This window comes from Parasteatoda tepidariorum, chromosome 9 (genome assembly GCF_043381705.1).
Source record: "Parasteatoda tepidariorum isolate YZ-2023 chromosome 9, CAS_Ptep_4.0, whole genome shotgun sequence".
Lineage (NCBI taxonomy): Eukaryota > Metazoa > Arthropoda > Arachnida > Araneae > Theridiidae > Parasteatoda > Parasteatoda tepidariorum.
The window spans coordinates 82,917,983-82,943,537 of record NC_092212.1 but is presented as its reverse complement, the minus strand read 5'-3'; the positions used below and the strand labels follow the sequence as shown (position 1 = coordinate 82,943,537).

The 25,555-nt window shown below is 33.4% G+C and overlaps 2 protein-coding genes across 2 annotated transcripts in view; one reads left to right on the top strand and one right to left on the bottom strand.

Moving 5' to 3' along the window:
* The window catches only part of LOC107441370 (nephrin), a 101,423-nt gene that overhangs the window by 13,013 nt on the left and 62,855 nt on the right, over positions 1-25,555 (bottom strand). Inside the window, exons 4-5 of the mRNA XM_043050478.2 lie at positions 23,701-23,904; positions 9,360-9,656 (exon numbers count right to left, since the gene is read on the bottom strand). Of these exons, the coding sequence (XP_042906412.2) occupies positions 9,360-9,656; positions 23,701-23,904 (501 nt within the window). The remainder of the gene's footprint in view (positions 1-9,359; positions 9,657-23,700; positions 23,905-25,555) is intronic.
* LOC107440357 (protein tyrosine phosphatase non-receptor pez) overlaps positions 6,180-25,555 on the top strand; it is a 190,635-nt gene continuing 171,259 nt past the window's right edge. The window contains exons 1-2 of the mRNA XM_071185889.1: positions 6,180-6,229; positions 14,651-14,732. The gene's annotated coding sequence lies outside the window, so the exon portion shown is untranslated. The remainder of the gene's footprint in view (positions 6,230-14,650; positions 14,733-25,555) is intronic.

Here is a 25,555-nt window from a genome sequence, read left to right as displayed (position 1 = left end):
TGACAGCTGAGCCAATTTTTGGGTTTACGACTACTAATGTTCAACTCCTGTAGCCTTGTAATTTTAAACCCAATCCAGAAGACTAGGGCACTCCTCTATCAAGTATTGGGAGAAATTTGCGTTTATGGTGGATTTTTTGATGGAACTAACCTGCATTTGCGTTATATATAGAGAGAAACCACAAAAACCTCCCACGGTTAACCTGGCGACAAGGGGACTCTAACCCATGGTCCGTCTACCACTGAGGAAATTTCACGTAAGCACTTCGGATTCGAACCGGAACGCTCTATCCCCTGAGCCATTGCAGCTCCAATTTCGAATTCGATCGAAAGCTAATAATCTAATTAAGTGCTCTATTTTACAAATTCTTTCTCACTTTTTTTTATTTTCATTATATCATGTTACGCTGGGCAAAAACCTACAAAATTTTGAAACTTGATCCAGAAGACAAGGGAATTCCTGAATTAAGCATTGGGAGAAATTTGCCTTCGTGGAGGACTTTTTGATGGAGCTAACCAGCATTTGCGTAGAGAGGGGAAACTGCAAAAACCTAACACGGTTAACCTGACGGCAAGGAGACTCTGACCCATGATCCGTCTACCACTGAGGATATTTTACGTCAGTACTGTNAATACTTCTTGAGAAATTGAATTCTAAAAATACGACTTTTTCAAAATTCGATTTTTCAGAAACTATTCGACCCATTTCGATCAAATTTTGTATTTTTTTCATTTGAAATTGCACTCTTTGAAATGATTTGAAAAATTGTATACCTTACGATTTAAAATTGTTTCGCTATTATTAAATTAAATTTTAAAAAAACTAACAATTTATTATTGCCATTTGCGGGTAGTTTGGGGGATTTTTAGCACTCAAATTATGCGATTTGATTTTTCAATCAATTAATATCTCGTTTATAATTTGTCTATTAACATTTAAAGTGGTTTTACGTCTGTTCCCACCAAGGGAAATAAAATCGAAAAATATTTTGTCCCTTATTGTGTTTAAATTCAAAATATGAAGCTTAAACTTGTTCGGTTGATCTGGTTGCTAATGGCAACAATCCATTTCTTCTTGTCACAAGATATTAACGCAATCCAGTGTTTCAAAACTTTAACTTTCTCGTTAATTGCAAACTTGCGTTCCATGATTTTAAAATATAATTATATTAATAGGATTTTTGTTATTGTTGCTATACAATAAAATGTTAGGAAAAATATTTTTTTCTGTTCCACATCAAATCTTCCAAAAGATTTTACAAATATCATTTCGTTTTTAAATCTGCTTGTTTACGTTACGAAAATGCTTGTTTAAAGACTTTAAAAATTTGCTTTATAGTTTTGAATACGAAGACATCCATTGTTGTGTACAGTTTATGTTGAGTATTTAAGGACTAAGTGTTCTTTATTTTAAAATTTTTTTCATATCCGTCGTTGAACAGCTGACCCAATTTTCGGGTTTACGACTACTAATGTTCAACTCCTGAAGCCTTGTAATTTTAAACCCAATCCAGAAGACTAGGGGACTCCTCTATCAAGTATTGGGAGAAATTTGCATTCATGGAGGATTTTTTGATGGAACTAACCTGCATTTGCGTTATATAGAGAGAGAAACCACAAAAACCTCCCACGGTTAACCTGGCGACAAGGGGACTCTAACCCATGGTCCGTCTACCACTGAGGAAACTTCACGTCAGCACTTCGGATTCGAACAGAAACGCTCTATCCCCTGAGCCATTGGGGTTCCAATTTCTTATTCGATCGAAAGCTAATACTCTAATTAAGTGCTCTACTTTACAATTTCTTTCTCACTTTTTTTTTCATTTTCATTACATCATATTACGCTGAGCAAAACCTATTGAATTTAGAAGCTTGATCCAGGAGACAAAGGAACTCCTGAATTAAGTATTGGGAGAAATTTGCCTTCGTGGAGGACTTTTTGATGGAGCTAACCTGCATTTGCGTAGAGAGGGGAAACCGCAAAAACCTAACACGGTTAACCTGACGGCAAGGAGACTCTGACCCATGATCCGTCTGCCACTGAGGATATTTTACGTCGATACTGTGGTCGGTGCAAGCCGGATGCGGAATTCGTATCGACCAGACATCGCTGGGATTCAAACCCGGTTCACCACATTAGAATAATAAAATACCTAATAAAATCCCGTTACATGTATGTTTAAGTATAAAAGTATTGCATATAAACTCATGCAAAACATGCAAGCATTAAGAAACTACAGTGCGTCAAATAATTTGGTCTTCTTCTTCTTCAGGAGCGCAACAGCCCTTTGCAGGCCTTGGCTGCCTCAACAGCACGCCTTCTCCAGCTCCCTCTGTCCATGGCAACTCCCCTCCAGTTCTTAAGTTTTAGGACTTTGAGGTCGTTTTCGCTGTCGTTGACCAATAATTTGGTCTAATTAATATAATACCTGACATAATAAATATTCTATATTTGTATAATATACAATCTAATTTGTCCAATAGTCGAATTTTTATTATATATCGTGTCGTTTAACCAATTAATACACAAACGTAAACGAGTGCAAACCGGTTTCAGTATCGTAAAAACAATAAAGCTGTGTAGTATCACCTGATAATTAAGATTTTGCATAGAATCTTATAGAGCGTCTAATAATTTGGAAAGGTTTCTGTAGATTTGAAACCTCACCGTCGATTTGTAACAATTGAAATTACTCTAAGTAAATCGATCGCGATTGTCGATAGCAATAGCTTCTCCTTTTGCGATGAGAAATATTTTGGCAGATACCTAAATAAAACATAACCTCCCCTATTTTTGCGAACATCACAAAAATAACGAGTTCAACCTCTCCTGACTCACATTCCATTTAGATGGGATGAAACTATCTTTTTTTTTCCTCTTTCATATCCGACCGATCAGACGCTTCAAAGCGAAAAATGTTTCCATAGTAACAATGAAATCTCAGACGACGACTTAAAGGAATCTCGAATGGAAACATATTTCTTTCTTTTTACACGAAATCTTCGAAATGTATCGTTGCCATCAATTTTCCTTTGTTGAAAAAGACAACAAAATAAGATCTTTTAATTTTTTTTCCTCTTCTGCTGTCTGTATTAGAACATTTAATAAATTCTACGGACAATACAAAAGCAAACTCTAAGTGTTTCCTGAATGTTCTACCATAAAATATTACAAAACGACTGTTCTTTTACTCTATATCATGAAAAGATCTAACGATTCATTCGAGTAAAAAAACGTGAGCAGAAGATATTTATATTAGAAATTGTCATTAAATTAAATAAAAGAAATATTACAAATGAACGTCAAATATTAAATTTTTAGTTTCAAATACGATAGCCAGCGGTTGCAATAAAAATTTGGTGAAAAAAACAGGTAAAAAACAAGCGAAAACAGGTTAAAAACAAGTGATCTTTCATACAGGTGAAAGAGATGAACAGTAATGACGCATCAGAAATTGTAAAAATATAAACTTCTGGAATAAGAAATTGCGTTTCAAAGTTTACGGTATTTATAGCCCTCCAAGCAACAGCAATTTTAACCTAGATACGTTGACCTAATTCAAAATTGTTTTAATTAGGAACTGTGCAGCAATAAAATTTTTTTTTTCTATCGTTTAAAGTTCTTATAGTTTATAAGCATAAAATTCAAAAACATTTTTAAAAACTTCACATAATCATGATAAAATAACTAGTTTCTGATAAATATTGCAGAGAAAATAGTGAAAATCATGCATTTTTTGTAATTTATAACGCGAATTGACACGGTAAAGAAAAATTATCTTTTTAAAAGAAAGAAAAATTAAGCACTTTTTACAACTCCGAATAAATAAAGCACCTTTAAGGGCTTTTGAAATACGTATATCAAGAATAAGCATCTTTAAGCACTTTTAAAAAACGCTACGTATCCTGTACAATTATTGTAGGAAATTTCAATGCAGCATCTCCAAACTGGGGTCACACCAATAAGAATCAGCTAGCGCTGATTGAGAAAGACTTTATAGACGTTAACGCATTAGTTTATGACAGAGATGATACAAACACTTTTATTTCCCTTATTTAGGAAGTTCGACTGATCCAGACCTAAGTATAGTTTCAGAAACAAACGATGCAAAAAATACTTGCTAGGTGATCCAGTTAGAATGCTTAAGACCTCGATTTCAACAAAGTTGAAAAAACATTAAACCTCCTTCAAAAATTATGTGGAACTTAATAAAATCCAGCTAAAGAAAAAAATAAGTTGTTGTTGTTGTAGTTTATTTTACGTTGCACTAGAGCTGCACAATAAGGTATAGGCGACGGTCTGGGAAATATCCTTGATAATGGTCCGAATACATACCATCACAATTTTGATCCTCTGCTAAAGGGATGGCATGGCACCCCCACTTCAGCAGCCCAACTACCTGCATGCGAAGTCTAGCACTTTACAGTAGAGCAGCTTAACGAGAACCTATACCGCACACCCTCAGTTCCTACGCAGACTGATCCAAGTGGTCACCTACCCGTGCACTGTCCGTAACCAGTGATGCTTGACTTCCGTGATCTGCTGGGAACCGTTTCTTAACGATCAGTCCACTGCGGGAAGCAAAAATAAGTAACTTAATAATCGTAACTTCACTATACTTCGACTTTCACTATATTTTATTTTATATTTCATATCCGTCGTTGATCTGCCGACGCAATTTTGGGTTTGCGACTACTAATGTTTAGCTCCGTAGCCTTGTAATTTTGAACCCAATCTAGAAAACAAGGAAACTCCAGGATCAGAACCCCCAGAGGCATTGATTTGTTATGGGAACATAGAAGACTTTGTTACTCCACAGATTTAACGTGCATCAGTCACCATTTACTACACGGGGAGTCTTTGGCAGGCCTGGGATCGAACCCACGAACTCTTGGACATGGGCCCAGTGCCGACTTTCACTATAATTCTTCAGTGTGGGAGGAAGAATATCCTACGAGGAAAATTGAAAACATATGACATTTGGAATGAGCTATATTTCGTCAAACAAAAGGTCACCAGAGATCGAACAGGACAGAGAGCTGAGAAAAATTGATCATAAAACCGAAACGGAATGCCACCTAGATGTTATTGCATGGAGACGTCAAAAGGCTATCATGAAGAAAAAAAATACTTGAAGCCAAAAGAGAAACTTGGAATAATTTTCTCAATAAGATAGACTATCAAGTAGAAGGACAAAAAGTATATAGTTTGATCAACAACAAACGAACCCAAAATGTAAACTATCTAGTGGTTTTTGGAGACAAAGATATTCGAAATCCAAAGTTAATTGCTAAAAAATTCAACGACCTCTATTTAAACCAAACAACAAAAGAATAGTGAGAGGACACGGCTTAAAATAAAATTTTAAGAGAGAAATGTTTTAGATCTAATTTTAGTAAACGAATTCACAATTGCAGACTTCAACTAAGCAATTTTATTTTATTTTACAACCGCTCTTGCACGACCGACCCAAATCTGGGTTTACGACTACTTATGTTCAACACCGTAAGCTTGTAATTTTACACCTAATCTAGGAGACAAGAGAACTCCTACATCAAGCATTGGTAGAAATTTACCTTCGTGGAGGACTTTTTGATGAAACTAACCCACATTTACGTTACATGGAGAGGAACACCACGTGAACCTCCCACGGTTAGCCTGACGGCAAGGGAACTCTAACCCATGATCCGTCTACCAATGAGATTATTTTACTTCAGCACTGTAATCGGTGCATACCGGATGCGGAATTCGTATCAACCAGCCATGATTAGGCTTCGAATCTGGTAACTTCATTCGAAGGCGAACCCTCTATCCCCTGAGCCATCGCGGCTCAAGATAGAATTTGAATTGAAGATGGTTGTTGTTGTTGTAGTTAATTTACGTCGCACTAGAGTTGCACAAAGGGCTATTGGCGACGGAATTGAAGATGGATAACGTTATAATAAGTAGAAAAAATTTTACAAAGTATCTAAGTGTAATATTATATACACTGTAAAAAATCTGGGTAAATGTTTAACCAATACTTGGTGCAAAGTTTTTAATTGCACCATTAATTGCTAAATATGATCGAAAAATACGTTCATAGCACAATCGATTGCACCAAACTTTCGTACTATGAGAGGCACAAGCTTAAACTGCGACCGATAACTGTTGACTTATGGACGATTTTGTTGTTGTTTTGTAATCTCTTGCAAGTTGTCTTTGAAATCGTCTATTTTTTTTTCTACAGGTAAGTAAACGTCTCTTATTTATTTGCATTAATTACAGTTCATAATAAACGGTAAATACTGCAATCTTAAGCAGCACAGCTTTCCGCCAAATTTACTGATGGTGAAAATATTCTAGGTCCGTGTTTCAATTGCATTCTACCGAACAAAAACAATCGTGTGTACTTTCTGTTAGGATTAAAACTTTTCATCAATATGCTTATGTTTTGATTTTTATGTTCTATATTGCTCATTTTCATTTGTAAGGTCACATAATTACACGAATATTTGTCTATACATTCTTAAATACCTTTGTTGTTAGATTTTCAATACGAATTATACTCTGTTCAAATTAACACTAGAGGCAGTCGTTGTCATGGAAACTGGGTTTCTCTTTGGCGCACGAGGTAGGGAAAAAACAAAACAAGGAAAGTGCCCAATATTGGCGTTAAAGAAAGCAAAGTGTTATTTTTTTAATTAACCAAAAATCTTATTGAAATTTTGAACAAAATACTGACCAGAAAAAGATTTGTTTTGGTACATTTCGAAATACACTGATTTCTTTTTATAATTTTTTTTAAATGGATTTTCTTATTAATATTTTTTAACTAAGCGAAACAAATTTCAAATGAAACAAAGTATCGTATTTAAAAACTTAATATATGTATTTTTTTATTAAATCTAAATATAAAAAAACTTAGATGCTCATAGAAACTTTGCTTTCAATACTTATTTTTCCATGAATTGTTATTTTTTTTGCAGATTTATGTATATTAATTTCGCCCACATTTGTGTTTTGTGAGGGAGGGAAAAGACAACATAAGCATAAATCGAACGTTATAATGAATCATGAAAAACTTCACATGTATTTATAATATTTACATTTTTTTTAAATAATTTTTTAAAACTTTTATTTTAATTATAAAAGTAAATTTTTTTTTATTCCGAAATATATCTGCTTCTATGAAACAGAAGAACTTTAGTTATAAAGACAATCCTCACAAACAGTATGATGTGGAGTTTTAATACCATCGACATGAATACTGCTTGTGTGTTTATCAGCAGCCATACCCCGAACAGTGCAAAGCCTATTGATAAAAATAATTATTCTGCCGAAATTACCAGAATTCCAGAGGGTTATAAACAGTTTTTTTCAAACTACAAAAGTACTAGTTTCAAGAATAGCTTTGAGTGAATATTTGTACTTTTCTCATGAATGCTGGGTGATTTTTATAAATATGTAAAAAGTATAATATACTTAAATTTTAAGATTATTATTTTGCATAAAAATTATTACATTCGGTCTATGTATACAAACATCAAGGTGATTGTAAATGTATAAATTATGTTTGAATATTGATCTGGATCTGTATTTTTTTTGTTATTATTTCCAAGTTATGTCATTATTTTCACATTTCTTAATTTGCTTCAAATTAATTACTTCCCTAGGTCAATGTAATTAACATTGGAATGTTTCGTTAATAAGAGTTTGGGGGTTGACCAATTCAATGTTTGTCTTCTCTTTTGTATGAATTTTTATTTGTGAAAGAATTATTTCCCTTTTTAAATAATAAAATAATTTCAGAATACATAGTAATAAGAATTTGCTTCAGCTTAAATTCTTCTTTAAAACATTAGTCGTACTTTACTCTATAGCATCTGTTGGTGCTTTTACAAATAACATGTAAAAAAGAATTTTAATTTTATTTAATTTATATAATATTGCATTTTTAATTTTTTTCCTNTTTTTTCGTTTTTATATATTTAGGTAATTAAGTTATAATTTAATTTATATAAATTTGGTCCTCTACTTTGCATACTAAATAATAAAGAAAAGTTACACTAAAGTGTAACTGATCCATATTTGGTTTAATTAAATAACCCACTTATGATAGCACCTTTTCTCTTAATTTGGGATAAATAAAATATCAATTTATGATACAATTTTCTGTTTTTATTATAAATTATTAATAATGATTAGTTTTAATGATAACTTTCTCTGCTTTTTGGCTCTTTAAAAATGCTTGATGAATGTGCTCATGGTGCGTGGCGTTTTTAAAAAGTGCTTAAAGGTACTTATTTTCGGTTTCCGTTTTTTAAAAGCCCTTAAAGGTGCTTTTTTATTGGGTGTTTTTAAAAAGTGCTCAATTTTCTCTTTTCGAAAATGAGATTTTTTTTCTTTACCATGTCGATTTTCGCCACAGATTAAGCAAAAGCGTGCTTTTCACATTGTTCTATTCAACGTTTTAATAATTCATTTGACCACAATTCATTTTGGCTTAAATTCGGTCCGTAGCTTTTAAAGGCGCCAATCATTTTATATGTTTGATAAATTACTTTGAATTCCGCAAGTGAGCTAGGTTCGGTGAGATTATTGCACTCGCAGGTGCAACGCAGCTGCATTTGCATCTCAATTTCAGGCTTCAATTTCCACCCTCTGATATCGAACCGAAAAATATCTTTATCATTTTATAATGACAAATCTAATCAAGAAAGGAGTTTTTTTTGTTGTTAGAAACTAGTTATTTTATCATGATTATGTAAAGTCTTTGAAAATTATTTTGTATTTTGTTAATGTATATAGTGCTTAAAAAGTACTTAAAAGGTGCTTATTTTTTGTTGAAAATTTCTCTACACACCCTGGGTGCACCCTTACCCTGCTTTTTAGCTTCTAAAAAATACCTAATAATGGTGCAACCTTCCCCGCTTTTAGATCCCTTTAAAACATTTATTTTTGGTGAAACCTTTCCCTGCTTTTAGGTTTTTTTTTCTTCAAAATACCCATTTTTGGTGCAACCTTCTCCCATTATTTGGAGCTGGTGAAAACACCAATATATAGTAAAACTGATCACCATTTTATGTAGCCAGGAAATGAAAACCAAAGTTTAGCGCAATATAGCTCGAATTTTTTTTTACAACGTATTGAATTAAATTTCGTTGACCAACAGAAAATTACAGCAGAAAAGGTAGAAGATAGAATCTAAATGATATACGATACAACATGTATGTTAAACCCATAATCAAATACGGTAGTGAGGCCTTGATCTCTGCGACAAAGAACAGTAATGACGTATTAGAAAAGACTCAAAGACTTGTAATCAAAACTACCCTATTTGAAGAGAACTAATGCTATGCAAGAAACAAAAGCCTTACATTGCACATCTAAAGTCGTTTCTGTTTCCATCAACTTTTTCGGAAGGGCAGGGTTAGTAGCTCGACACACCAGCAACCGGCCGTTGTCAGCCCACGTGGGAGTGAAGTGAAGTGCGCTCAACGTTACGTTACCGTCGTCGGCCAAAAGTTCGGAGCTCCCTTCCAGTTTCTTCCCGTCGATCCACCAGGATGTGAGTGCCCGAGGTCTCGATCCTCTCGTCTGGCAGACGACTCCTTGCTCTTCGCCAGCCCTGATGAATTTTTCTGGAAGAATTATTTTCACTTCTTGAGGAGCCACTGAAATGCAATAGAACTAATATCATTGATAGCTAATAATATTGCATTAATGCAATAGAACTAATTATTATGCATTTTATAACTTAATGATGTATGAACTGAATACCATTAGTACTCAAGAAAGCATTATATTAAATGAATACCCGTGATTTGTACTGGGGGAAAAAAAATTAAGTAATCTATAAATCGGATCAACATTAAGAAATCAAGCACAAAACTTAAAGACTAACAGAATTTATTAGCTGAAACAGTTATTTTTCTATATATGTTACTGTGAATGAACTAAACAGGTGGTTATGGTCATCCACTGGTGAATGTTGACAATCACATAGTCGCTTTGGTAAATGTTCGAAATATAACTATGTCTAGTTAAGTGCCACTGCCCGGTATGCCCTACGTCAATGTTTTTTTAAAAGATCAGTGCCCCTTCTCGGTGTGCATTTGTCCGGTATGTCTTACATCAATATTTTAAGATCAAATACCACTGCCCAGCATGCATTTAACCGATTCTCTGAGCAATAATGTTTCTGCTGATCTCTCCTCAGCAGATATTAAAATATCGAATAAGTTAAATAATTTCAATGGATAAATTAATATCATATCGGATATAACGAATATGTCGGATAGTCACTAAAGCGACTATGTAATTGTTGACATTCATTGGTGAAAGTCGACATTCTCTTGCTTTCAGACATTCGCGGTGACATACGTATTACAAGCTGAATTCCGTTTCTTCGTGCAAAAAAAGAATAAATAAATCAGTACTAAAGTGAACAACATTACAAAATCATACTCAAATTTGAAAGAAAAATACCGGCAAAAATAATAAAGCTAAAATAATTCCAACGTTTTTATTTATTATTATTTGTTGCCCTTCACAGTGACTTTACATTATTAGATTAAGCAAAACCTGTATTTGCCGCTGTGGTAGGCACCGAAATTACTCATAAAATACTTTGTACGCATGAGTACATTTGGTACAGATCAAAACTGCAATAATTCCAATAGTGCCTATTACCGAAAATAAGCATCATTGATGCCAACAATAGTATGGCGATTTGTTACTTTCTCCATTACAAATAAATGCATTTTCTCTAGCAATTTTAGTTTTTAGTAAATAGCTTATTTTTTTAATTCAATTAGTACCAATAACCGTGGTAGCTTACGGGATAGGGAGTTCGCCTTGTAATGAGGTGACCCGGGTTCCAATCCCAGCGATGGCTGGTCAATACGAATTCCACATATGGCTTGCACCGACCACAGCGCTGACGTAAAATATCTTCAGTAGTCGACTGATAATGAGTTATAGACCTCGGGAGATTTTCGTGGTCTTTTTCTCCCTGTAACGCAAATGTGGACTGCTACCTTCATAAGTACTCCACGAAGGCAAGATGTCTCTCAATACTTGATCCAGGAGTTCCCTTGTCTTCTGGATTGGGCTCAAAATTACAAGACTACGGCGTTGAGCATTGGGAGTCGTAAACTCAAAATTTAGTTGGCTGTTCAACGACGGTTATAAAATAAAATACTTTGTACCTATTGCCGAAACTAATTTAGTCTCATTTTTGTCAATTAATGGTTAGTTTTTACGGTTCTCCCAAACAGCTCCAGGTTCAGTTGATTCCAAATAAAAGTTCCATATTTAGCTGATTCCAGATAAATGCTCCATATTAAGGATTTGAGGATGCAAATGAATCTTAAGATTTATCGGCAATAAATACGTAAAATAAAGAGAGTAAAAAAATTAATTGCAAGTTCCCAAGAAAAATAATTTTGACCAAGATTATGTCAATAATATTTTTATTATTAAAACTTAAAAATTATTTGAAAAGCATAAAAATGTCTCTGTGTACATTATTCACTTTGAAATAATTAATTGTATCGCATATTTAAATGCAAAAAAAAAATTATCCAAAAAAGAATCATTATTCATCCCAAATTTTTCTAAAGATTTGCATTTAACGTATAATAAATTCACGGTTTTAAAAATGAAAGCGTGTTGTTAAAATTCCTTTAAACACAAAAATAAAAGCACAGGAAGTTATGCCTTTCAAGCATTTCCAGAGCATCTGTTTTTTCCCTTACAAAAATAACTAAACAATATCTCTCGTTTACAGAAGGCATCTTAAATGTTTTACAAGTAACGCCAAACCTTATTTATATGCTGAGGAAAAAAAATAAGGTTAAAAATGATTTTTTTTTCTGCCCTTTCGCGGAATAGCTATTATGTTTTAAATTACACAGATTTCTTTAGAATTCCATGAGTATAAATTTCTCAACACACCCTTCGAAATAAGAATATTTAAATACAGTAGGACCTCGATAGTACGAAGTAATGGTGATCAAACTTACTTTCGATAAACGAAATATTTGGATAATGGAAAAAACAACATTGTTTTCTCAATCTAATCTATAAATCATAAAAATCGAATTTATTTTTTAATAAACTGCTAGAGGTATATTATTTAAGTTTAATTTTATTCGTCCATTTCTTAAATGCTGTTCTCGTAGTAGACCAAAGAAAAACAAAATCAAGACAACATTTAACATATATTTGTTAATGTGAACGACTGACATTTGTGGTTGTTGACTTCCTCCGGTGAATGTTAGCAATCACATAGTTGCTTTGGTAAATGTCACTGCCCGGTATGCGCTACATCAATGTAAGAAAACAAGTATTTTTGAACACCCTCTACCAGAAAATCAAGTTATAAGCTTGTAATTTGTATCGATTAATTAGTTCATATTTTTAATAACTACATTAAGTTTCGTAAATCTGGAGTATATATTTGTATTATGCTTTTATAAAAAATTTATTCGTTCGTCTCTTTTTTTTGTTATAACTTTATAAATATTCAGTGGAATTAAACAAAAATTTTGGAGCATTTTAAATTTAATCAAAAAATTGTTGATCTAAAATTTAAAAAAAAGAAATTCGTTAAAAACTGAGTAAGAGTGATGAAAACTCAGTGATAAAACTGAGTATTTAAGCTTCTTCTTTTACACTGCGCATGCGCAGAAAAAAAGTAAAAACCTTTTTTTTTCTTCGTAATTTTGTAGTGAATCGTACTTAGCAACTAATAAAAAAAGTTTGATTTAAATATTTTACTTAAAAATATAAAAAATTTCAGTTAATTTTCTAAGTAGTTTTTGAACTTTTTCAAATAAAACTCAAAACGATGAGGGGTTTTCTACCAATTTCATCTTGTACTATTAAATAAAATTTATTAAAAATAAGAATGTTATTGTGGGGTATCACCTAATCCCATAAAAGTATGTTTTCTTTCACTATACTATCAAATTTTGGATTCTGAACGGTTATTGTAAGGTATAATAATTGCCATTAAATGTTGTCTTACAACACAAAATAAAATTTGTGGAAGACCCCTGATTGTTTTTAGTTTCTTTTTTGAAGAGTACAAAAACTACTTAGAAAATTGCGCAAAAATTTTTAAAATTTTTAAGATATTCAAATCAAACTTTTTTCATTAGTTGCCAAATATGATTCATTACAAAATTAAGAAAATTTTTTTAAAATTTGTTTTACGCATGTGCAGTATAAAAGAAATAGCTTAAATAATCCTATCTTGCGTATTTAATCTCATAGCTTAAATACTATTCTTTTTGACAAATATTTTTAAAATTTCAGATCAACAATTTTGTAACTAATTTTAAATAACTCCAGAATTTTTGTTTTAATTTCATTGAATATTTATAAAGTTATAATAAAAAAAACGTGAGGCAAAAAAAAAACAATTTTTTTTATAAAAACTTTCAGATTTTCCATAAATATTTTAATCCAAGTTTGCGGAAGTTTATGCAGTTATTAAAAATAACAACTAAAGTGTTTTCTAATATTGTATCAATATGGCCGAAGCAAATAATATAAATAATCTAAATTAGAAACATATATTAGAAAGCACTCCTTTTTGCGGATATAACCGTATGACATTTTTTCCCGGATTTTATTAATTTTTTCTTTCCTTTTTTTTAAATATTTTTTTCTTCTCTTTTTCATTATTCTGTAACTTTGTCTATGTTTTCTTCAACTTATTTTATGAGTTCTATATACTTGCAGCTTATTCGTAGTAAATAATACTTATTGATTTTCTTAATTTGCTTGGTTTTTCTCATTTTTTTTTAATTTTTAGGATAGATGTAGATAGTCTGTTAAAATAAAAACTGTAGCCCTAAAGAAATTTAAAAAACATTTATTTATTTTGTTGTTAAATGGAGGAGGAAAACGAAATATAATCGGACGAAATATTTAGAAGAAATTTAACAAAGAAAGATTTGATTTATTTCAGACAGGCACAAAGCCATGTAAACAAACTAATTATTCAACAAAGTGTCCAAATCTCGATTTCAAATTCACAGAGCACGAAAAATTATAACGATATGAGTAAAATGCATAAAAAATAAAAATCTAAGCTAAATAAAAGACGCAGACAAAACAAAATTATATTTTAACTAATGCCATAAGGAGTTGTATTTAATTAACTTCACGTTAGTCAACATTTTAAAACTTATGTGTAGAGACTAAGCTATCGACATTTGTCAGCAATATCTAGAATACGCCCCTTTGCTTATAAGTATTCAGCTGGTGCTGGGGTCATAGGTCTGGTGGTTGTGTATCAACGGTTTACTTCTTCTTGAGTTGAGAGTATCCCATTGGCAGAAATCAGCAAGATATTATTTACAATTTAAAGCTTGTTGATTATAAATTCAATTATTTTTATGAAAAAAATGATTTTTATGAAAAAAATAGTAATTTTTACTTGATAAGTTTAGTATATATTTTTAGGAAGAGAAAAATAGATATTTATTTTAACTGTTGTTTTGGCTAGATTTGGATTATAGCCAAGTTGGTCACCAGGATNTATTTTTATGAAAAAAATGGATGAAAAAAATAGTAATTTTTACTTGATAAGTTTAATATATATTTTTATGAAGAAAAAAAAATCAATATTTATTTTAACTGTTGTTTTGGCTAGATTTGGATTATAGCCAAGTTGGTCACCAGGATGAGCGATGCTGTTCCATTTATGGCAACCCGCGCTGAAACCTCTAGATAAAGTAAGTCGATCTTTCCTTTTTAAAAGCGCATATTTGAAAGCGTTGCATTTTCATTTTTGTGTAGGATACTTGATCCGTGTTCAAATTCAATGTAATCAGTGATTCAAAAATCAGCATCAAGGTAGATTCAGTGGTTTTTTTATCAATAGTTCAGAAAATAAGTCATTGGTGAAATCAAATGTAACAAAACAATTATTTAATAAGGAAAAAGAATTAATACAACATATTAACATTTCCGTGCCTGCAAGTTCACAGCTAATTGTTGCGCTTACAGCGCCCTCTCAGTAAAAGGGTTTTACAAATACTTATTTTCTATAAAATGTAGTTCTTTTGGATCATAATTATTTATGTTTTACTTATGTTTTGTTTTCTGCGTGATTTTATCTTCACCATAGTTTGTATTTAAAAAAAAATCAGGACGCGCACGCAAGTTTGTTTTGCGAGTGCTATCAGTCAAAATGTCTAGTTGTTTTTCGCATACAGTCTCTTGGCCAAATTGTTAGACGTACTATAAGACTCTATGAAAAATCTTAGTTATCAAGTGATATTATGCCAGTGATACTATACGCGACTGAAACCGGTTTGCATTTGTTTATGTTCGATTATAAATGAGACTTTATATTCTATAAATATAGACTATTTATTATATCAGGTATTATATTAGTATATTATAATAATTAGATCAATTTATTAGACGCACTGGAGTGTTTTAATAATCACATGTTTTGCATGAGTTTATAGGCAATACTTTTATATTTAAACATGCATGTAATGCGTTTTTATACGAAATTTTTGATATAGGGTAAACCAACCAGTGAAAGAACACTACCCAGTGAAGGAACATTTCATTTATATTGATAAAAAATAAGAATTTGAAAGTTTTTCTTTAGATTGATTGGTAACGATAGCTTACTGCCAGTCATCTAGGAAGTCATCTAGCAATGTTTTGGATTACCTGGTCAAATAGACCTCTCTGGAAAAAATTTTGAATTTGTTATTATCGCTGCAACACCTTGTTTCTTTGAAAAATTATAAGGTGAGTGTTTATATTTATATGTTTGAAGTGGAATTGATTACATGTAATAGTTTCATTTTTAGCACTGTGAAAAAGGGAATTCAAAATATAGTTATTGAAGTTACGTTTTATTTTTTTAAGCATCATACCATAATGAAATACTGAGATAAGGGGGTGTTTATTCACTGGATCACCAAACGATGAAAAACCAGTGAAGGAAGTGTTCCTTTACTAGGTTTTTTTCTAAGTTAATGAAAATAAAAGATAAACTTTAATTTTCTTGTACNATGTCTTAGAATATCTCGCAAAAAGAAATGATCCAATATTAGTTAGAGCTAGTAAGGCCAAACGCTCCGTTCTTGAAGTAAAAGTGCGAGCTTTGCGCCAAAGTGACGTCACTAGAGTGACGTCGGAGGATCGGCGCAGCGAGAGATACTTCAAAGGAGTGAACCAGCCCTTCTATTCTCTTTAGCCCTGATATTTGATAGCGTTGCATTTTGCATTTTCATTTTGCGTAAGATACTTGATCCGTGTTCAAATTCAATGAAATCAGTGATTCAAAAATCAGCATCAAGGTAAATTCAGTGGTTTTTTATCAATAGTTCAGAAAATAAGTCATTGATGAAATCAAATATAACAAAACAATCATTTAATAAGGAAAAAGAATTAACACTTCCGTGCCAGCAAGTTCACTACTAATTGTTGCGCTTACAGCACCCTCCCACTTATTTTCTATAAAATGTAGTTCTTTTAGATCATAATTATTTATGTTTTGTTTTCTGCGTGATTTTATCTGTACCATAGTTTGTATTTAAAAAAAATCAGGGCGCGCACGCAAGTTTGCTTTGCGAGTGCCCAACTGTCAAAATGCCTAATTGTTTTTTGTCTACAGTCCCTTGGCCAAATTATTAGACGTACAATAAGATTCTATGAAAAATCTTAGTTATCAGGTGATACTATACCAGTGATTCTATACGCAGCTGAAACCGGTTTGCATTTGTTTACGTTCGTGTATAAATTAGACGATATATTCTATAAATATAAAATATTTATTATATCAGGTATTATGTTAGTATAATATAATAATTAGATCAAATTATTAGACGCACTGGAGTGTTTTAATAATGACATGTTTTGCACGAGTTTTTAGGCAATACTTTTATATTTAAACATACATGTAATGGTTTTTAATTCGAAATTTTTGATATACCTCCTATTTGTATTTATTTTAAACAAACTGCTTTGCAATGTTAATACACTAACGTAAACAAGTGCAAACCAGTTTCAGTCACGCGTAAAAACAATAAAGCTGTATAGTATCACCAAATAATTAAGATTTTACACCGAATTTTTAGTGTGTCTAATAATTTGGCTAGAGATTGTATAATGTAATATTTCATAACATTCTAGACTTACCATATAAAAGAATATTATTCTTCAAAGGAAAAAAAAAACTCATAAATAAGGGTTAAAGTAGAGTTCGTTTATAAAATATGAGGCCTGGAAATTACGGCGTGAAATATTCCATCCTATTTTTGACAATGGTTAGAGCAATCTTTAAGCAAATAAAAAAAAAGGAAGAAATTCTTCATGGGTAACACTTCTAACCATTAAGGCGTAAAGAAAACTCCAAAAAGATAATCTTAAGTATAGTGTCATCTTCATTTTTTCCCTCCAGATTATGAATAATGCAAGGGGTGAGAATGAGGAAAATTTTTCTTCATCTCGTTGAGAATGAGTTGCTTTGGAACGTTCTATAAAATAGAAGACTCTCTCTCTCTTAAGGTGAATTGTTTTCAAGTTTTTGCAGAAAGACTACCCAAGTTTTATTTTAAATATTTTAGATGTCTACGAAAATAACGCAACTCCTTATTTTATATTATATCTTGCTCGTTTTTCCTAATTTAAACCTTACTATTTGTGATATATTTTATTTAACGTTCAACCGGCTATGAACTACAACGTAGAGGGTTGTGAATTTTCATCCACATAGACGTCTTCTTTTAGTCTACATGGTTATATCTCAACTTTTGTTAAGAGCATAGAAAAATGCCAGTACTTGTAGCGTTATTCCCAAATTTAATTTTTTTTTCTTTGGAATATTTCTGAAACACTTCTTGAAAAGTAGTAATAAGAATGATTAATAAAAGAAATTGACAAAGCAAATTAAACAAAATTTTGAAACTAAATATAATATAACCAGGGCCGGATTAACCTATAGGCACACTAGGCACGTGCCTAGGGCCTACGAAATTCAGGGGCCTACGAAAAACTTGGAAGAAAAAAATTTGTTGACGAAAATAATTTAGCTTTAAAAACAACAAGTGTATTTTGCACAAAATTATGAAGATACAAATAAAAATATAATATTTTTCGGTAATAAATTATTTTGCAGAATCTTATGATCTAATATATTACTTTTTTGCGATTTTTGGATTCAACGAAATCTTGTATTATGCTGTCGAATTCCAAACTACGCAAAATGTCGTATTCAATAGACATAAGTGCGAGCGATGCCAAACGATCTTGATTCATTGTTGAACGCAAATAATTTTTTATCAATTTTAATCTGGAGAAAGATCTTTCTCCTTCTGCATTTGCATTCATAATTCCTTCTGCATTCATAATTTCAATAATAATTTTGCATTCATAATTCCTTCTGCATTCATAATTTCAAAAGATTTACTTTTGACAATGTTAATTTCCTTCACTTAGTTATCATAGTAGTATCATGAAAACTATGAAGCTATTTGTAGTATAAATATTTCTTGTAATTAATCTCACTATCAATTTCACTGTTGTTGTATTGTTGACGTGAAGTGTTTACATAGTTATCGATCGAACTAATCATAATGGTATTATCGATATCAACTGCAATATCGGCAGTATGTCGTTATTGCAGATAAAGTTCGATGAACAAATTTGAAAATTAAAATCCAAATTAATAAAAATGTAAAAAAAATATGCAAGAAAAGAGGGGAGGAGTGGGGGAAGGAGGGAAGGGGCCCAAAACGGCTGTGCCTAGGGCCTATGAAAAGTATAATCCGGCTCTGAATATAACTCGCATAATATAATATAAAAACACAACAATATGATTTTCAATTCATAAATTTTACAAATCTTTTACTGTATGGTATATCCCCAAACCCTCTACCCACATTTCCCTCCCTCGACTAATGTCGTAATCGGTGAAAACTTAGGATCACTAATGCCATCTATTAGGAAAATAGTGAACTAAGTATCCTAAATTAGAAACGAACTCAGCTCGGGCTTCACAAAATAGATACGTTAATTTTTCTCTTGCCCGAAGTCAAGTCGGGCATCACAAATAATGAACGTAGTAGTTGCCCGAACTGGATTCGGGCGACCCCTGGCAAGGGGTTATTCATTGTTATCATAATTTTTTTGTACTGCAAGTGTTTATTCGTAACTTTGTTCGGAACAATATTGCATTCTGTTTAAACATGTTCTTTTCCAATTTTGTTGGCCGGGATAGCCTGGTTGGCAGGGCGCTGGGCTCACGTTTGAGATAACGGGAGTTCGAATCCTGCCGTCCGAAGACTCTCCCTGTAGTAAATGGTGACTGGCTCACGTTAAATCTGTCGTGTAGCAAAATACTCCATGTTCTTATAACAAATCAAAACCTCTGGGGGTACTGAATTGGATATTGATCGTTCTCTGGTTCAGGTCAAAATTAAGATCTGTGGACGAATGAATGGATGCGTGAATGAGTCCGCCCTTTCAACGGGTGTGACGTATGGGTGTGGCAAAAGTTGAATTCTTGGCCATAGATGGCGCCCCTGGAAAACAAGAACAATCGAACCCACTCAGCCTTAATGGCCGAGGTCAACAGCAACAACATTTGAAACTTTATTGGGAACAATATTGCATTAATGTCCCGTCTTCAGGTTAAACTTGTTCATTTGTTACGAATTTCTGCCTGACTAAAAGAGGACGTTGTAATCACTCACAATAATTCCGTAATCACTTACGTGGCAGGCAATGGATTGAGCTGGATGGCTTTTTGAAAAGCCCTCTTTCGCACCATATCACATTGTTTATCAAATTTGTTTGTTATTAAATATGGTTTCTTTATTCGATGCACCCATTCGCCACTGAATCAGTCTGCAACATCATCTATAACTATATTGGTAATACCTTTACCATAATGTACCGCCTTCAACTCAAACATACTTACTAGCCTGCCATGTATATAAAAAGGACGATATACGGGAGAAAGTTTTCTTTCCAAATTCTTATTCACTTTAATTGGTATTATAGAATTGAATGTACGGAAAAAGTTAGTTCAGGCAAACCTAAAGTAAACCATAACATTTCAAAGCTTGAAAAAATATTTTAGAAATATCAATATCTGCAAACAAATTATTGCACGACTTCCAAACATCATACTCCTTAAGTAATACTGTCGTAATTGACATTTTGGAATTTCTTTTCACTATTTGAAACTTCATGGACTATTCCAGGTTTGCATGAGTCCACTTTTTCTATGCTTTTAAGTTGCTTATCAATGTGAAAGTGTCCCTAGTGGTATAGCAGCGTCAGAGACTTCCTCTATAACCTACGAAGAATTCATTATTAAATGTATGTAAAGATTTTTTTTTAATGTAAGAATTTTTTTATTAAATGTATGTAATTATATTTAAACTAATTAGTCCTTTCATATTTTTAATGATTAAAATATAGCCGTGATGACTCAGGGGATAGAGCACTTGCCTTCCAATGAGGTTCGGGTTCAAATTCCAGTGACGGCTAGAATTCGAATTGCGCCCCCGGTTCACGCCAACCACAGTGCTGAAAGCCGCTATGGTTCAGGGGATTGAGAGTTCCCCTTCCAATAAGGTAAACCATGTTCGAATCCCCATAGATGGCTAGTCAAAACGAATCCGCATCCGGTATGCACCGACCTCAGTGCTCAGTGCGTCCTCAGTGGTAGATGGATCATGGGTTAGAGTCTCCTTGCCATCAGGCTAAACGTGTGGGGTTTTCACTGTTTTATGCGAGTTAGTTCCATCAAAAAATCCTCCATGGAGGCAAAATTTCTCCGGATACTTGATCCTGGAGTTCCCTTGTCTTCTGGATTGGGTTCCAATTACAGGGCTACGGAGTTGAACATCAGTAGTAGTAATCCCAAAATTTTGGGTCGGCTGTTGAACGCCGGTTATAAAATAAAATAAACCACAGTGCTGACGTAAAAATATCCTCAGTGGTAGATGGATCATGGGCTAGAGTCCCCTTGTCGTCAAGCTAGCCGTGAGAAAAATTCATGGTTTACCTCTCCATATAACGCAAATGCGGATTAGTTCCATCAAAAAGCCCTCCTCGAAGGCGAATTTTTCCCAATACTGGATGCTAGAGCTCACTTGTCTTCTGTGTTGGGTTCAAAAGTACAAGGGTATGGAGTTTGAACATGGGTAGTTGTAAACTCAAAATTAGGTCGGCTGTTCAACGACGGTTATATAATGAGAAAAATAAAAAAATTTCATTCGCGACTGTTTTAAAAAGGAAAGTCTTGTTTTGAGCAACTGGTCAACGTTTTTCAACTCGATTTTTGAAGCAAATGAATTTTTTTCCCACTGTCAAATATAATTTTTATTAATATTCATGCACTAACGGTAAAGTAGTCAACATTTATGCTTCCTTAATCAGTGAGTAAGTTCAAAGAGAGGCAAATGCTTAACCCAAATCAATTGGGTACTTGCACTTCAAGAAGATCATGATACCCACACATGTGCCTTGTGGCAGAACTTTTTCGAGCTGTCTGCGACAAAACTCTCTAGCACTTATATTTTTCCGCTAGATACTTTTAATAATAACAAATATATATGTTAATAATTAAAAAATAACAAAAGCGCTGTCTTTAAAAAAAAACTTTTTTTTTTAATTGAACATGCAATAATTTTTTATTTTACTGATATCGGTGATATTCTCGAGTTTTGTTGGGGGGTGGGGTATGGGAACGAGCAAATTATTCGCATTTTGTAAACAATCATGACAGCGAAAAAATAATTAAAAGTCATGAAATCCTTTGTAGTAATTGCCGAAAGAAAATCGACGACGAAATCACGCGAATCGGACTCCTCCAATGCGTTTTTCGTTTCGAGATTAGGTTGTTTTAATAAATAATATCGTATAAAAAACGGATTTAAAAACAGCGGAGAAATCAATAACAATAACTACCATAATTCGATAAAATTATTGCATTGAAAAGTAAACAGTCGAATGCAAGATTCGAATTTTCCATATCGTTTGAAATATATCTGGATATTTAAAAAACCACGTGAAAATCAATATCGATAACTACTGAAAATATAATGGAAACCGATTTACGATACTATCATAGTAAATTGAGTTCTTCAAATAGTGATTATTTAAAAGCATGATTCAAATATTAAGTGTTAATTTTTGAAGAAAAGAAAAGTAAAATTCTTTACTTTTTAAAGGGAAACTTTCTCTGCAATAACTCTGTAACGTTCTGCGACAATGTCGCCGGGATACATGTGGCTTATGAAGTCAGTGCCAGCTGATAGTTTATAAACAAAATGGCTCGGTAAAGTTGAACCAAGTTTCCCCACGTGAGCTAGAATGTTAACTAACGCGAAGTTAAATAAATACAGCCCCATATCGCTCATAGAATTTGTTAAAATATAATTATTTCTTATCTACGTCTTTTATTTAACTTTGATTTATCATTTGTTAATGTATTTCATTCTTACCGTGATATATTTTTGTTTGTGTACCTGGCAACTTCCATGCGTAATTAGTTTATGTTCTGCATTGCGTCGTATAGTTTGTCTGAGCTAAGAGCTCCTCCCGCCACAAAGTCTGAGATCGTCTGGTGCTATGGAAACAAGAGTGGCGCACTTTAAGGAGGGTAGCTTCTCTTTTGGATTAACACAATATATCCCTTTTTTTCGCCGACCTGAACCGAAGCAACCCCAAAACAGTGACTCCGCACCCCTACTTGAAATAGTCATGCATCGTTACCATAGTCACCACCACAGGTCCAGACGAATGTCTGGGGAAGTTCTTATTTTAGACAAACTATACCTGTTTTAAATAGTGAAAGAATCTTTGTGAAGGAATATAAAAAGTGTCAACTCAGAGAATTGTTAGTAGACCGGTTTGGCTTACTGGAAATAGAATGGAAAGCACAGTTGCTAACGTAAACAAAAGACACTCTTCAACAACCAATCAGGATCGAGATACCATCACTTACCCATTGCTCAGTTGCATAAAACCGAAAAAATAATTTCGGTTTTATGCAACTGAATACTTACTGTTTTCTACACGCATGCATAGCTCGAGATATAAAANGATCAAAGAAGTTTGGCGACCCCTGGTCTAAGCTAAGAGCTCCTCCCGCCACGAAGTCTGAGGCCGTCTGGTGCTATGGAAACAAGAATGGCGTACTTTAAGGAGGGTAGTTTCGCTCTTGGATTAACACAATAGACCCCTTTTTTTTGCTGACCTGAGCCGAAGCAACCCCAAAACAGTGACTCCGCACCCCTACTTGAAGTAGTCATGCCTCGTTACCATAGTCACCACCACAGGTTGAGACGAATGTCTGGGGGAGTTCTTATTTTCGACAAACTATACCTGTCTTAAATAGTGAAATATATAGTGAAAGAATTGAAATCTTTGTGAAGGAATATAAAAAGTGTCAACTAAGAGAATTGTTAGTAGACCGGTTTGGCTTACTGGAAATAGAATGGAAAGCACAGTTGCTAACGTAAACAAAAGACACGTTTCAACAACCAATCAGGATCGAGATACCATCACTTACCCATTGCTCAGTTGCATAAAACCGAAAAAATAATTTCGGTTTTATGCAACTGAATACTTACTGTTTTCTACACGCATGCATAGCTCGAGATATAAAAAAAAATTCACTTATAAAGGACATTCATTGTTGCTGTTAAATGACATACTTACGATTCATGTCCAGTTTTATGGAAGCTGATTTGGGTGTTGTTGCAATTGTGTTGGAAGCTTTGCAAGTGTAGTTGGTCATCCAGTCCTTGCGTTCTATCCTGTCCACGACCATCTCGTTTCTCACGAATCCCTGGTCAGTGTCCTCATAACTGTCGTCCAATAAAACATCTCCTTTCCACCACGTGACAGATGGTAGAGGATTACCTTTGTGCAACAATTAGGTGAAAATTATTGACATACATTATGGCGGACTCTTAATACAGTCAAACCCCGTTAAAGTGAACATGTTTTATTCCTGGATATAGTGAACGAAATGTTCGCTCCCTTGCGTTGCTGTACACTTATAATATTATTTTTTGTAGATCAGTGGGTGATCGGTTAACGAACATAATCCGTTCCAAGACTATGTTCGCTATCCGAATTGTTCGTTAACCGATCATCGATTCACCATAGACTTCTACGTGAAATCGATTAATTCGTTCTGGAGACCCTAAAAAGTAAATTTAAAAAAATGTATAATTTCTTATTAAGTTTTTTAAATAATAATCCATACATATAGTTTTGCATATGAATCAGTCCTTTTCATTTTTTGCTTATGGGGCGTTGAAGAACATGTCCAATGTCGATTGCTTTTCTCTCTCTTTCAGGATTTTCCGGAAGTAATTAATAGCATTGTCGTTGTAAAAATCCCCAACCCTAATGACATCAGCTTAGTTTGGGTGCCATTCTAAGACCATTGCTTTGACATCCTCCCACTTCTTCAAAAGATCTTTAACGGCAGATGTCGGCATTGGTATCCTCTTTCGTCTTCCTTTTGTTCAGAAGGAGACACATTTCGCTGTGTTTCTTGGTGTTTTTCATTCAAAATTTCTTGGAGTTCTTCTGTCGTCAGTTAATCTACATGTCCCATTATGAGCTCTTCTATGTCATCCTCGTTCACCTCCAATTCCAGATCTCTAGCAGTTGTCAAAATTTCATCCAGAATTTCAGGGGTGTCTCCCTGATCACCTCCGTCACCTTGAACGAAGGATGGACACAGCTTCCTCCAAGCAGAAAGTAACTGTCGCTGTGTGACTTCTGACCACGGCTTTTGAATGATACGAATAGCTTCAAGAATGTCAAATTTTTCTTTCCTAAACTTTTCTGAAGTCATTGTTGAGGAGAATTCGCTTGCTTCAAAACACCAAAGAAACAGCGCGGGAGTGTACAATTTCTTGAAAGCCGCAATAACTTCCTGATCCATCGGCTGAATCAGCGAAGTCGTATTCGGAGGTAAAAACTGAACTGTCAGCCAGGGAAAGTCTGTCAACAAATTATCTTCAAGATCCTTTGGATGTCCTGGTGCATTGTCCAATAGCAGCAGTGCTTTCAACGGCAAGTCATTGGTATCAAGGTAGTCCCTGATGCTAGGGGCACAAACTAGCCATTCCTTGAAAAGATACTGTGTGACCCATGCCCTCTGATTCGATCCCCACATTACTGTCAGTTTGCTCTTAGTTATGGAATTTTTTTGAATGCTCTGGGATTCTCAGNGCAGAGTATTCATTAGTCACTCATAATATATATGTTTAGAATCCTCATCTGCAGATACACATTAAAAAGAAAAACAATATGGTATAAGTTTACAATCCTGTTTCTTTGGCGACTGTTTATATTATTAAAAAAACAGGTAAAATGAATTAAAAGTGAGATTTTCTAATGAAAATAATAGAGATAGAGATAATAGAATAACTGAAAGATTTTGCATACAGTGAAAGCTCCAAGATACAGAGCCCAATCCAAGGGGTACCCCTATTCTTTTCCTTAGTCATAGATATTTGAGTGAAGAAAAATAATAATACTATTAAGTCCATCG